The 12,874-nt window shown below is 40.1% G+C and overlaps 1 protein-coding gene across 3 annotated transcripts in view; it reads right to left on the reverse strand.

Moving 5' to 3' along the window:
• The window catches only part of TTC28 (tetratricopeptide repeat domain 28), a 548,651-nt gene that overhangs the window by 71,744 nt on the left and 464,033 nt on the right, over nt 1-12,874 (reverse strand). For all 3 annotated transcript variants that reach the window (XM_075569008.1, XM_075569007.1, XM_075569009.1), the window contains one exon: nt 991-1,135. In XM_075569008.1, the coding sequence (XP_075425123.1) occupies nt 991-1,135 (145 nt within the window). The remainder of the gene's footprint in view (nt 1-990; nt 1,136-12,874) is intronic.

Below are 12,874 nucleotides of genomic sequence, written 5' to 3' on the forward strand. Positions count from 1 at the left end.
ATCTATCTATCTATCTATCTATCTATCTATCTATCTATCTATCTATCTATCTATCTATCTATCTATCTATCTATCTATCTATCTACTGTATCTATCTATCTATCTATCTATCTATCTATCTATCTATCTATCTATCTATCTATCTATCTATCTACTGTATCTATCTATCTATCTATCTATCTATCTATCTATCTATCTATCTATCTATCTATCTATCTATCTATCTATCTATCTATCTATCTATCTACTGTATCTATCTATCTATCTATCTATCTATCTATCTATCTATCTATCTATCTATCTATCTATCTATCTATCTATCTATCTATCTCAATGTCTTGTATAGCACATACCCTGCTCCTATGCACTTTACTGTAAGTGAGCGAGTTATTAACATTCACTGACTGGTTGATGGAATGGACAGGTCTGTGTATCATATACACACTCCAGTGGTGCGTTGTACTAATGTCTAACACTGCTGATGTTGCAGTTATGCAGTTTTGCTCACCCTTTGTAATCTGAAACATCTACAAAATCTACGTTATGTCTGAAGATGGGTGAATTTCCCGTGAAAGTTTAAATTCGCCCCCTCCCCCCAAAGCTAAACGTTGACATTTTTTTAATGATCGCCGCTGACACATCCCACAATATCTAGCTATGTCAGGTTACAGCATGGCAGATGTGGGCCGTACATGGGTTGAAGAACGCAATGTTGCTTTAGTAAAGTATTAATGAGGTCTCATCATTAATGCACCTACCTTTCCACAAATGTTAAGCAGAACGCTACAAAAAGAAACATTCCAGGTAGATTAATAGATTTGTCCTTTATACTATCAGGTTATGTCTCTGTACTGAACATCAATACAACATACACTGCTAATGATTCCTCAGTGAATCGATCATCAGTCAACGAGATTAAAAAAAAAAAACAGAAATAAAATAACGACTACCGGTATGTCAAATACTTGACAATTAGTTATTTGGTCTTACCCCTTCCATTGGCGCCAAGAGCAAATCATACAGTGCCCGGAGAGGTGGTTTGTTAAGAGAGCTTTGTTTTCGGGGAAGAGAAGATGTGTTGTCCTTCACTGGTGACATGGGGTTACTGAATAGACTCGTCATACTCTGGCAACTTCTAGAATGCAAATAGGGAGAAGACAGATCCTGGTGAGTTTTTCAACTTATACACATGTACGTCGTTCTTTTTACATTAAGAAAATGAAGCAAGATATTGGTATTCAGTATAGAATAAGGTTTTCAAATAATTACCATTTTTTCCAGAAATAATTAATCGAGTCTGCAACACTCCTAACTCTATTAAATCATTTTTTATGTTACACGTTGTACAAAAACATTTGATTTTCTAATTCCATTAAATGTAAGTTGGAATATTTTTATAGTAAAGTATCAATTAAGAACATTAGGTGCAGCGTATCTGAATTCTCTGGGCAAATTATGTTACTAAGAAGGTCATATATTGAACACGAAGTGTATGTAATATGGTTTGCTACGGCAATCTGGTTAGCAGTGTGGTAGAAAGTAAGGAACACCTGTACCTGGTGTTACCTTTTGCAGGTAAAAAGCTTGGTATTGATATAATACCAACAATGTTAAGGTATTAGACGTACAACAGCCCTGTATAAGGACAGTATTCATTACTATGTAACATTGTATTTGACAGCTAATAACCCTCTAATTCGGCATTATTCCTTTATTGCACATCGGTTTATAATACATATTCTTATATATTATATGGTCCAGCTCAAGTTAACCAACAGACCCATAAGACACCTTCCCCTACTGCTTAGAAAATACTGCATGGTCCTTTACTACCCATTTAAGAGAAAGAGCAGTAAGGTGTCTTATGGAGTATCAACACTGCGGAAAGATGTCTCTTTATGGCCCGTTCACTTGATTAGGGCCATAACAAGTCTTCCAGCATGGAAGCTGTCTCAAGGGATAGCACTTCTTAGCAAATATGGCCGGACATTAAAAAAGTTATGGTAGGTAAAAAAAAGGTGACAAAACCCTCCACCGTACAGTATACAGTAAATAAATATACCACTTGTGGTGCATTTGTATGTCTCAGACAGGTCTGCATCCTTGTCGTTCCCCATTATCGCTTAGCAAACAGTGCTTCCACTGCAGCCAGGGATTCTGGGTAATGACATGCAAATGAGCACAGTGTGTCGCTCTTGATTTTTTATCCATTGTAATCCATCCTTGTAATACAGCAAGCGTAAGCTTAGAGGGTTCTATGTTAAAATGGATGAGCGGAGTGACACACTGTGCTCATTTGCATGACATTAACCAGAATCCCCTGGCTGCAGTGGAAGCACTGTTTGCTAACTGATAATGTGGAAAGACAGGGTTGCAGACCTGTCTGAGACATGCGAACGTGCCACACGTGGCATTTTTACTTACTGTACGGTATATTGTACGGTGCAGAGTTTTAGGACTCGCATTTGTGGACTAAAACGGCAATTCTTGTAGTTCCCTTATGAAAACCGCTTCTAAAAACCTCACATTTCTTTTCACGGCACCTCAAGGGTGGCAAGATTGGTATCCCTGGTACTGCAGGCAGGGATTCTGGGTAACGACATGCAAATGAGCACAGTGTGTCACTCTTTACTTGTGTGTCACACTTCGGAGCTAGTAGAATAAGCCCCATTGACTCTAAACAAATATAGTAATCATTCAAGTAATCAGGACGTTCGAGACCTGATTCACATATAAGTGAGATTATTTTTCATTTTCTAAAAGAAATTCATACCAAAACTCAGTATACAAAATACAGAGCACTAATATAATTTAGAAAGGAAACTGCTTTATGCAATACAATATAAATATTTAACTAAAGTAAGTGTTTCAATCTAACACCGTAATAAGTGCAATTACAACAGAGCGTGTAGAGATAAAATGCTCATTAGTAGCTCTAATAAAATAAAAGAATAAACTATTATTCATATTATTTCCTTGATTAATAGGAATAACTATTGTATATAAAAAAAAAACGAACAAGAAAGACACTGCGCCCAGAAAACACAATTGGAAAGAAATGTATATATTAGAAAAAATACTATAAAAATATAAGGCAAATTAAACTCATATCAAAGAAATAAACAAAAATATATATAGCTCAAACCCTTATAACGCTGTGCTTGGGATCCAAGAATCACATCGCGCTATAAGCGGATCGCGTTAGAAATAATGTACAATTGTATGCATTGTACGATAAAGTATTTAAGATACCAATAATCGTGCTGTAAAGTATTCCTAAATACGAAAAATTGGGAGCCACGCTCACAAGCGGATTCGCGTTGTAACGGATCGCGTTATAACGGGGTTGAGCTGTATATACAGTACAGGCAGACACAAACATACCTTTGGGGTACTAACCCTTTCATCAGATGTCACCCATCTGCCACCCATTATATCTACGATCTGAATGCGTGTGTGTATATACAGCTTAACCCCGTTATAGCGCGGTTCTCGGGGGCCATCCGCGACCACCGTGTTATAAAGGTTTTTTTTTTGTGGTAGTACCATGCAAGCTCCCTTAAAGAGACAGTGTGTGTGTGTGTGTGTGTGTGTGTGTGTGTGTGTGTGTGTGTGTGTGTGTGTGTGTGTGTGTGTGTGTGTGTATTTGACTGTGTGAGACTGTGTGTGTGTCAGTGTGTCAGTGTGTGTGTGTGCAGTGTGCTGTGTGTGCAGTGTGCTGTGAGTGTGTGCAGTGTGCTGTGAGTGTGTGCAGTGTGCTGTGAGTGTATGCAGTGTGCTGTGAGTGTATGCAGTGTGCTGTGAGTGTGGGCTGAGTGTGTGCAGTGTGCTGTGAGTGTGTGCAGTGTGCTGTGAGTGTATGAAGTGTGCTGTGAGTGTGTGCTATGAGTGTATGCAGTGTGCTGTGCAGTGTGCTGTGTGTGTGTCAGTGTGTGTGTGTGTGTGTGCAGTGTGCTGTGAGTGTGTGTGCAGTGAGTGTGTGCAGTGTGCTGTGAGTGTATGCAGTGTACTGTGAGTGTATGCAGTGTGCTGTGAGTGTATGCATTGTGCTGTGAGTGTGCAGTGTGCTGTGAGTATGTGTAGTGTGCTGTGAGTGTGTGCAGTGTGCTGTGAGGGTGTGCAGTGTGCTATGAATGTATGTAGTGTGCTGTGAGTGTGTGCGCAGTGTGCTGTGAGTGTATGCAGTGTGGTGTGAATGTATGCAGTGTGCAGTGAGTGTGTGCAGTGTGTGTGCAAAAAAAACACGTTAATTTTTTTTTTTTAATTCGGGGTCCACGCTCAAATTGCGTTATATGCGGATCCGCGTCATAGCGGATCACGCTATAACGGGGTTGAGCTGTATATACACACACACGCAGAATTTCTTCCATATGAGTTTCACTTTGCCTTACATTTGCATTCTCTTTTCCAATATTTATACATACATATTTGCCATTGAATTTTCTGTGTGCAGCGTCTATTTGTAAATATTACTACAGTTAAATACCGTGGCAGTGATGACAGAACACATCTGGTTAACGGGAGTGGTAACATCTGTATGACATTGTTGTGCAAAGGTTTTCGAACGGGACTGTTTTCAGTGGAAGACTTGCCTGTTCTACTATTACTTCTTGCTACCGTGTAGCTGCATACAAAGTGCCTACATTTTTTAGTTGTGTGGGGTTTTTTTTGGCTTTTATTTAAATAACCATCTGAATCCTTGTTCTTGTCTTCTTAAGACTGTGATTAATTTCCAGATAAATGTCCCCGTGTTAAATAATGGCAAAGTGGAGAATACTTTTATAGAAAAACATTTAACAAGACATTATGACTGTATAGCTTTCTCCATAAGTGGGGAAAAGGGCCCATTCTCTCTCTTATCTCAATAAAAAGTGCTGTGGGATAAGTAATGGCTTCTTTTATCTTGAAAGGAGGTTTTACTGCTCGAGCTGCCTTACTGCTGCTGCTGATGCAGCATCTTCTTTGTCTCTAAAGTCAAACACACTTTTCGGAAACGGCTATTGATTTTCCTGTGCAGATCAAGAAGTGGCTCGGCGAGTCTATTTAGCTTTTCTAAAACAAAAAACGGCAAACATTAAAGACAGATTAAAAATACACTAATGGAGGAGATGTTGAATATTATTATTTTAATGCTTATTATAATAATTATAATTATTATTATAATTCAAACATACTACTCTTTTCCCTCAGGGGCTTGCACTTTATCGGCTGAAGTCAAGTGGAAACTTTGGCCAAGAACAACGAGTTCAGCTGATATAGAATAAGTCCCTTAAGGCAGGGGTGCGCTAACTTTTACCCCTGCGCCCCCTGCCTGCTCTCCCCCCCCCTGCTCACGCCCCCCCCCCTTCATTTCCTGGGCTCCGGCGTCAAATGATGACATGGGGTCATGTGACGTCACGTTGCCATGGCAACCCATCACCCAAAGCCAAGATAAGAGAAGTTACAGAGGCCTTGCGCGGTCCCCCGGCATTTACTTTAAATACCTTTGGGGAGAGCGTGGGGCCTCTGTAACTGCGGCACCCCTCCCCCACCCCCCCCACCCCCGGAAAATATTGCACCTTAAGGCACCATCGGTGCGCAAACTTTTTCGTATGTGCCCACCTGCCTGCTCTCCCACACCCATTCCCCCTTCCCATGTCTCCGGGGGTTTCTGACATCACAACGTCATGTGACCCTGCAGCGTCATTTGACGGCCTGTTGCCATAGCAACGCATCGCCAGAAGCCGCCGAAGGCAAGGTAAGGGAACATAGAGGCTCGGCGCTCCCCCGGCATGGAATTTAAATGCTTTGGGGAAGAGTGTGGGGCCTGTGTAAGCGCCGCGCCCCAACCCCCAGAAAATGTTGCGCCCTCCAGTTTGCGCACCTCTGCCTTAAGGTAATGTAGCAAATCTGTTTAGCCAGTCCACAAATAAAGCCGTATAGACATTATGTACACATGTATGTGCAAAGTCGGATTCAGATTATTTGTTTTATAGCAAACTACTGGATACACAATGTGATCATGATAAAAATGTAAAGCAAAACATGTATTTACATATATTTATTTATATATATATATATATATATATATATAGATATAGATATATATAGATATATATATATTACACACACATACATTTAAAAAAAACTAACATATCTATATAGTGTGTGTATGTATGTATGTATATACAAACAACAAGGGCAGTTGGCACACTGTAAACTACTGATCCACTGATGCTTATCCCATATGCACACATAAAATGAATATTTACCAGATGTTGGTCCGGGAAATAGAGACAGCACACAGCCAGGTAAGTACAAAAGAACTGTATTCACATAAGAAATACACGGCACTGCTTCCAACGTTTCGGTCAGCAAGACGTGACCTTCCTCAGGGATGTGCTTGCTGACCGAAACGTTGGATGCAGTACCGTGTATTTCTTATGTGAATACAGTTCTTTTGTACTTACCTGGCTTTGTGCTGTCTCTATTTCCCGGACCAACATTTGGTAAATATTCATTTTATATGTATATATATATATATATATATATATATATATATACATATATATATATACATATATATATATATGTGTTTGCCTTTCCCCATTATCTCTTAGCATACGGTGCTTTCACTGCAGCCATGTGAATGTGCTCACAACGGGGATTTTTATTTGATGTACACTACGGTGAGGGGTTTGTCACTTTTTTACTCACCCTAACTTCTTGTGTGTCTAGATGTAGCCACTTCCAGCATCACATTGCCAAACCAGTAACCAGCCACACACTGATGAGACCCAAAAGGTTCAAACAAAAGCTGTCTGTGAGTAGGTTACTGGCCGTGCACTTCTCTAACTGAGCTGTGCTGAAAAGGGGGCGCAATACGGCAGCCATACGCCTATAGGGATCCGTGTTAAAATGGACTAGAAGCAAAGAGTGGCACACTGTGAGTGCTCATTTGCATGTCATTACCCAGAATCCCTGGCTGCAGTGCAAGCATTGTATGCTAAGAGGTAATGGGGAAAGACATGTTTGTGGACTTGTCTAAGACATGTGAATGTGTTTATAATTATATGTGGTATTTTTATTTGCTATATGTATGTGTGTGTGTGTATATATATATATATATATATATATATATATACATATACATATACATATACATATATATATATATATACATATATATATATATATATATATATATATATATATATATATATATATATATATATATATATATATGAGACAAAAGGTGGCACGGTGTGCTCATTATTTGCATGTAATTTCCCAGAATCCCTTGCTGCAGTGGAAGCTCTGTATGCTAGGTGATAATGGCAAAAAGCAGGGCTTCTAAGACATGTGAATGTGCTCACAAGTAATACTTTTATATGCTATATGGTGGAGGATTTTTACTTTTCACCCACCATAACTTAAATAAACACACACACAACACACACACAACCACATTGTGATGTTATAGGCCCTATTTATTTGTGTGTGTCGGTGTATATTGTCCACTCATCTGCTCCTCCCTATACTGTATATCAGCTCTGATCTCTTGTTATGTCCCTGCTTGTCGCCTGCGCTCTAACCCAAACTGTCTCCTTTCCACCCCTTTCACCTCTACTGCTCTCTCGCCTTAAACCTTTTTCCCTCACTGCCCCGTACCTGTGGATGTCACTCACACTCGGTTTACGCCAATCACCTTCTCCCCTGCCTTTAAGTCAAACCTTAAATCTCACCTCTTATAGAGGCAATCCAAGCGCACTTTAAAAAAAATAACAACTGTTTTTGTTTTAATATATGCAGCCTTTGATAATCTTTTTGAAAACTAATTAGCTAAGCTGTCAATTGATTTGTTCTCTCGTGATCTATCAGCAATGATTCAGCTTCCCAGAGTTCGATAAATGGGCCGCCTTTCAGTTTCAATCAATCCTTCAGTCAGAGTAACTCAGCAGCTACAATGTATTCTTATATTACCAAGGTAACATTATCTATTGTTGCAGTTTGCAGCTCAAACTGCTGGGAATATTGGCAACAGTGGATCACAGACACGAAAGTGTTACAAAGATCTTGCACTGCTGAGGAGGTGGGCTAAACCTGCCATAGAAATCAAAAGATGCTCAGTATATTAAAACTAATTAAAATGGCATTAAGGGTTGAATAACATTTTTGTTAGTAAGTATTATCTAATACCACAGAATGGATTTTATTTATTTTCTTAAACAAACACATATAGGATATTGCATGGATTGCTCCATTAAATGTAGCATTTCATTAGCCCATGCCTCATGGCTACTGTCCCACACCCACAGTCACTCCTACCAATGACTGCATCTGCTGCACTTATCCCCTCACCTGCTGTCTCTGTAAGTTCCCCATCATACCACTTAGATTGTAAGCTCTCCGGGGCAGGGATTTCCTTTCCTATTGCCTGATCTTATTTGTTGCCCTTATTGTACTATAATTGTCCTGTATTCTCTCTTGTAAAGCGTGTAAAGTGCAGCTGGAGGTGCTATATAAATACAAATATACATACATATAATCTATACCAGGGGCGAGCAGACTGGGGGGCGCGGGATTTTCAAGAGGGGGGGGGGGGGCTCAGGAACTGAAAGGTTTGCATATCCCTGCTCTATACAGATACACATACTTTATATATACACACAAACAGATAATTATCGAATAATAGAAAAAATAACCAAATAACTGTTAATTAAAGGAAATGGTTCACATGGCTTGTATATATATCAGATGAAGTCCTAGTTCCAGGACGAAACGCGTAGGGAGGAGGCTCTAAGACAAACTCTCAGCTCCCCTATTCAGTATCTACATTCCAGCAGAATCCCCTGATCATTCCTGGACAGTGCACTCGAAGTACGGCCGAAATCTCGGCTGAGTGACGTCAGCGGGCCAGTCTCGCGAGATCGAAGGAACAACCAGTAAGTCAAGGAGAAAGGCCGCAGCCAGAGGAGAACCAGCACGGAGGATTTCGGCGTTCCACGTGGAGGGCAGATACATTGTAACTCCAGGCAGCAGGACAGAGAGGATTATTATATCCTATATGCTTGTTAACATCTGCTACTTTAGTAACCAGCCATCCAAACATATCCGCAGTCTATTCATGCTCAAATTCATTGTTTAGTTAGCAGTTTTGCGCCAATGTTTCCCCCTTCCCCCATATATATATATACACAAAAAAAAATATATATATATATATATATACATACACACAATATATATCTATATATCTCTATAGATATATGTAATATGTTTTATATATATATATATATATGATGTGTAAATATTAATGCTTGTTATACAACCAGATTTTGATGTACAGCAAAATGCACGTGTAGCATTGGTGGGATTATATTTGATCTATGTAATAAACTTTAAAACCATTACATAAAAATATAACCACTCCAATTCTGCCAAGTCACAAGAAGGCAGATTAAAGGTTTCTCATAAATTGTAGCAATTATTATATGGTGCTAAAAGCATTTTAAATCATTTTATCTTCCAGAAGATGGCACTGCTTAGCTGAAAACCATCCATTAAATAATTAAAGCAAAACCATTTATTACAGCAGAATTGATAAGTGTAATCAGCAGAGATTGTTTCATTTTAAAAGAGATGATCACATCATTGCAGCCTTGAATTTATCAGTTTGCCTCACCAAGGATGTTCTTTTATTAGTATAAATATAGAAAGGCAATATAAATCATTCCTTGCTCTCAGCGTGTGTAGGAATCACCGAAAGAGAGGGGGGGGGGGGGGGGGGGAAGGGAACATTTAGTGTGTCACCTATAGCTCTAATATACCAGTCTCCAGCAATGTAATATCAAACTACCTATTTAAAAAGTGTATTTATTTAACCACAAAAGGCTGTCAACTAGAATGCTACAAATGATATTTGAAACATGCTTCAGTTCATGCAGTAGGTGTGTTTTAAACTCATTCTTATGGCTTTTGTATGCTGAACGCCATTCCGTCATCTAGTCTGTGTATAAAATATATACACTTAAAAAAAGAACTGTAATGACCACGACGAGATAAATGGGAGCTTGTTGAATCTAAGCACAAAAAAATAATCAAAAAAACGTCGTGAAAAATAGATCAACTCAAAAAAAAAAAAAAAAAAAAAATCCCTAAGAAAAAAATATGCAAGTATACGCCATAAAAAAAACCTTGAGATAATATTATTAAAACATATTATCAGAAAGTATCTGAGAAACAAAGAAAATAACATACATTAGGCATGAAGGACTTGGGTGCTCCCTTGGACAAATGATTTGCAATGAATGTGCAGGAGAGGGAGTGGCTCAAAACACTGACTGGCATTGAATGTTTGAAGCAGGGGAGCCTGGTTAAATTCCCGGTGTCGGCTCCTTGTGACCTTGGGCAAGTCACTTTATCTCCTTGTGCCTCAGGCACCAAAAACATAGATTGTAAGCTCCACGGGGCAGGGACCTGTGCCTGCAAAAATGTCTCTGTAAAGCGCTACGTAAAACTAGCAGCGCCATACAAGAACATGCTATTATTATTATGTACAGTATCATACTTGATTAACACATGTCTTTACCTGCTTTTTGTCATCAGTTTAAAAATAGCTGGGCTGATAGAAATTATGATATGCGGCTGACTGCTATTTACGGAATTGCGAGTGTACAATACACATCATTGGATTAGGATTGTTACAGCTGAGAGCAGTGCGGACCCCGCCAACAGCTAATAAAATATGAATATTTCTGTCCAAAAGTAATAAGGCAAAATTCTGCCTAACTAGCAGATTTCTGAAAACCAAAGTTTGATCTACTCCTCGGTACAGTATTACTGGCTATGCACGTCTTTAACCCAGGCTGTGCTGAAAAAGCCATGGAAACTTATAAGGCTCCATGTTAAAATGGATTAGAAGCAAAAGGTGCTCATTTGCGAATTATTACCCAGAATCCCTTGCGGCAGGGGAAGCATGTATGCTAAGGCCTCGGATATAGTAGGCGGGCGACGGAGGTCATGGCGTCGCGAGCGCCTGCTGCATAGGCGATCCGAGGCCACAGGATCTGGAGGAGGAGATGCAATGGGGAGGCGGGCCCATGACATCACGTGAGCCGTTCGCCCTCATTGGCTGAACCGCTCGTGACCCGGCCAAATTATTTTGTTGCGCGCCGTCATGCTCCAGCGCGCACTCTATGGCCGTCCTCATTGAGGAATGGCCTTTTGTTCGCACTGCGCGCGCGGGCGCATTAAGTATGGCCGCGGCCTAAGAGATAATGGGGAAAAGCAGTGTTGCAGACCTGGCTGAGACATATGAATGTGCTCACAAGTGTTATTTGTATTTGATGTACCCGGTGGAGGGATCTTGTCACTTTCTTTTATTCACCATAACTTGTTTTGTGCCCGGTTATACCCACTACCAGCGTCACATTGCCAAGCCAGTGTAACCAACCTCACCCTGGTGACAGACAAAGGGGTCAAAACAGTTGTCTGTGAGGAGGTTGATTCGCTATGCATTTCATGACCCCAGGCTGTGCAATATGACAGGCATAAGCTTATAGGTGTCCATGTTAAAATGGACAGGAAGCAAAGTGACACACGGTCACTACCCAGAATCCCTGGCTGCCGTGCTTTGCTAAAAGATAATGGGGAAAAACATCTGTCTGAGATGTGTATGTGCTCACAAGTGGTATGTTTATTTGCGGTAAACTAGATTGTGTGGGATATACATATACATATATATATATATATATATATATATATATATAAAAAAATTCAATCACAATACAAGCCGATAGGTATTCCAGTTGATTAACAATGCTACGATGGCAAACTCTCATTTTGAATTTCATGTAGCGGAGGGGGAAATACGCAGGTTTTCGTGAATCATTTACTAGCCTGAAGGGGCACTTCAATTTGATGGGTCCAAAAAAAAAACACGGTTTTAAACGGCTTATCCGTTAAATTGGTTTCCTCAGCAAAATGTAATCACCCTTAAAGCACCATTCCTAGTGAAATATTCCTCCTCAGCATTGATGGGAAGCAGGGGGTCTCCGGCAGCAAACTGCATTCATTACAGCTCTGGGGACCGGAATCGGACATTTGGTCACTAGTCGGTGCCAGCGTTTGGACGCCGAAGGAACCTTTGCTGCCGCTGGTCACTCGGCTCCGAAGACCCCCCTGCTTTAATTCCGTAATTAAAAAAAAAATGAAACCTGCATCACTGCTGTAAAGGAGAATGGAGTGTGCTCTTGCTGGTCCGTTGCATGTGTCCTGTGACAGACGCCAGAGGGAGTAATAACATCTGCAACATCTGTATGACGAGCCTGTATTCCTCATCCAACGTGTGAGTGCACAGGGACCAGTTTTTTTTTTTTTTTAACATATCACTTGATGAGACTTATTGCCCTACAGATGTACACACACATTCCCAGCTAGCTCAAACTCCTACACCCACCATATCATGAATATATATTTGTCAAAAAGAGTGCTACTGAGCGTGGCAAATGTATACAACAAAAGACAGGGGTGCCCAATGCTACATCCAATTGACAAAACATATATGGTTATAAGTATAAAGTATAAATACTTCAATAATAATAATTTGGTTATTTAGTTAAACCCTTTGGCCAACGCGTCATAAGCCTGCATACCAAACGTCAAGGTATAACCAAATCAATGCAGGTCCTACACTACACTGGGAACCCTTCCTTTTACCTCTGTATGAGGGGAAAGAACCATAGTAGATCCTGTTCTTGCAGCAAAGTGAACAGACCTCCCAAGTTAAAAAGGTGAGGAGGAGTGAGCTTGGGAGGGGGGGGGGAGGTGCCACCTACCTCCATACAACTGTTACCAGTCAGAAATTAATGTAGCAAGACTTCATGTCCTCAACGTT

Source organism: Ascaphus truei, chromosome 13, assembly GCF_040206685.1.
Source record: "Ascaphus truei isolate aAscTru1 chromosome 13, aAscTru1.hap1, whole genome shotgun sequence".
In the NCBI taxonomy this organism is placed as follows: domain Eukaryota; kingdom Metazoa; phylum Chordata; class Amphibia; order Anura; family Ascaphidae; genus Ascaphus; species Ascaphus truei.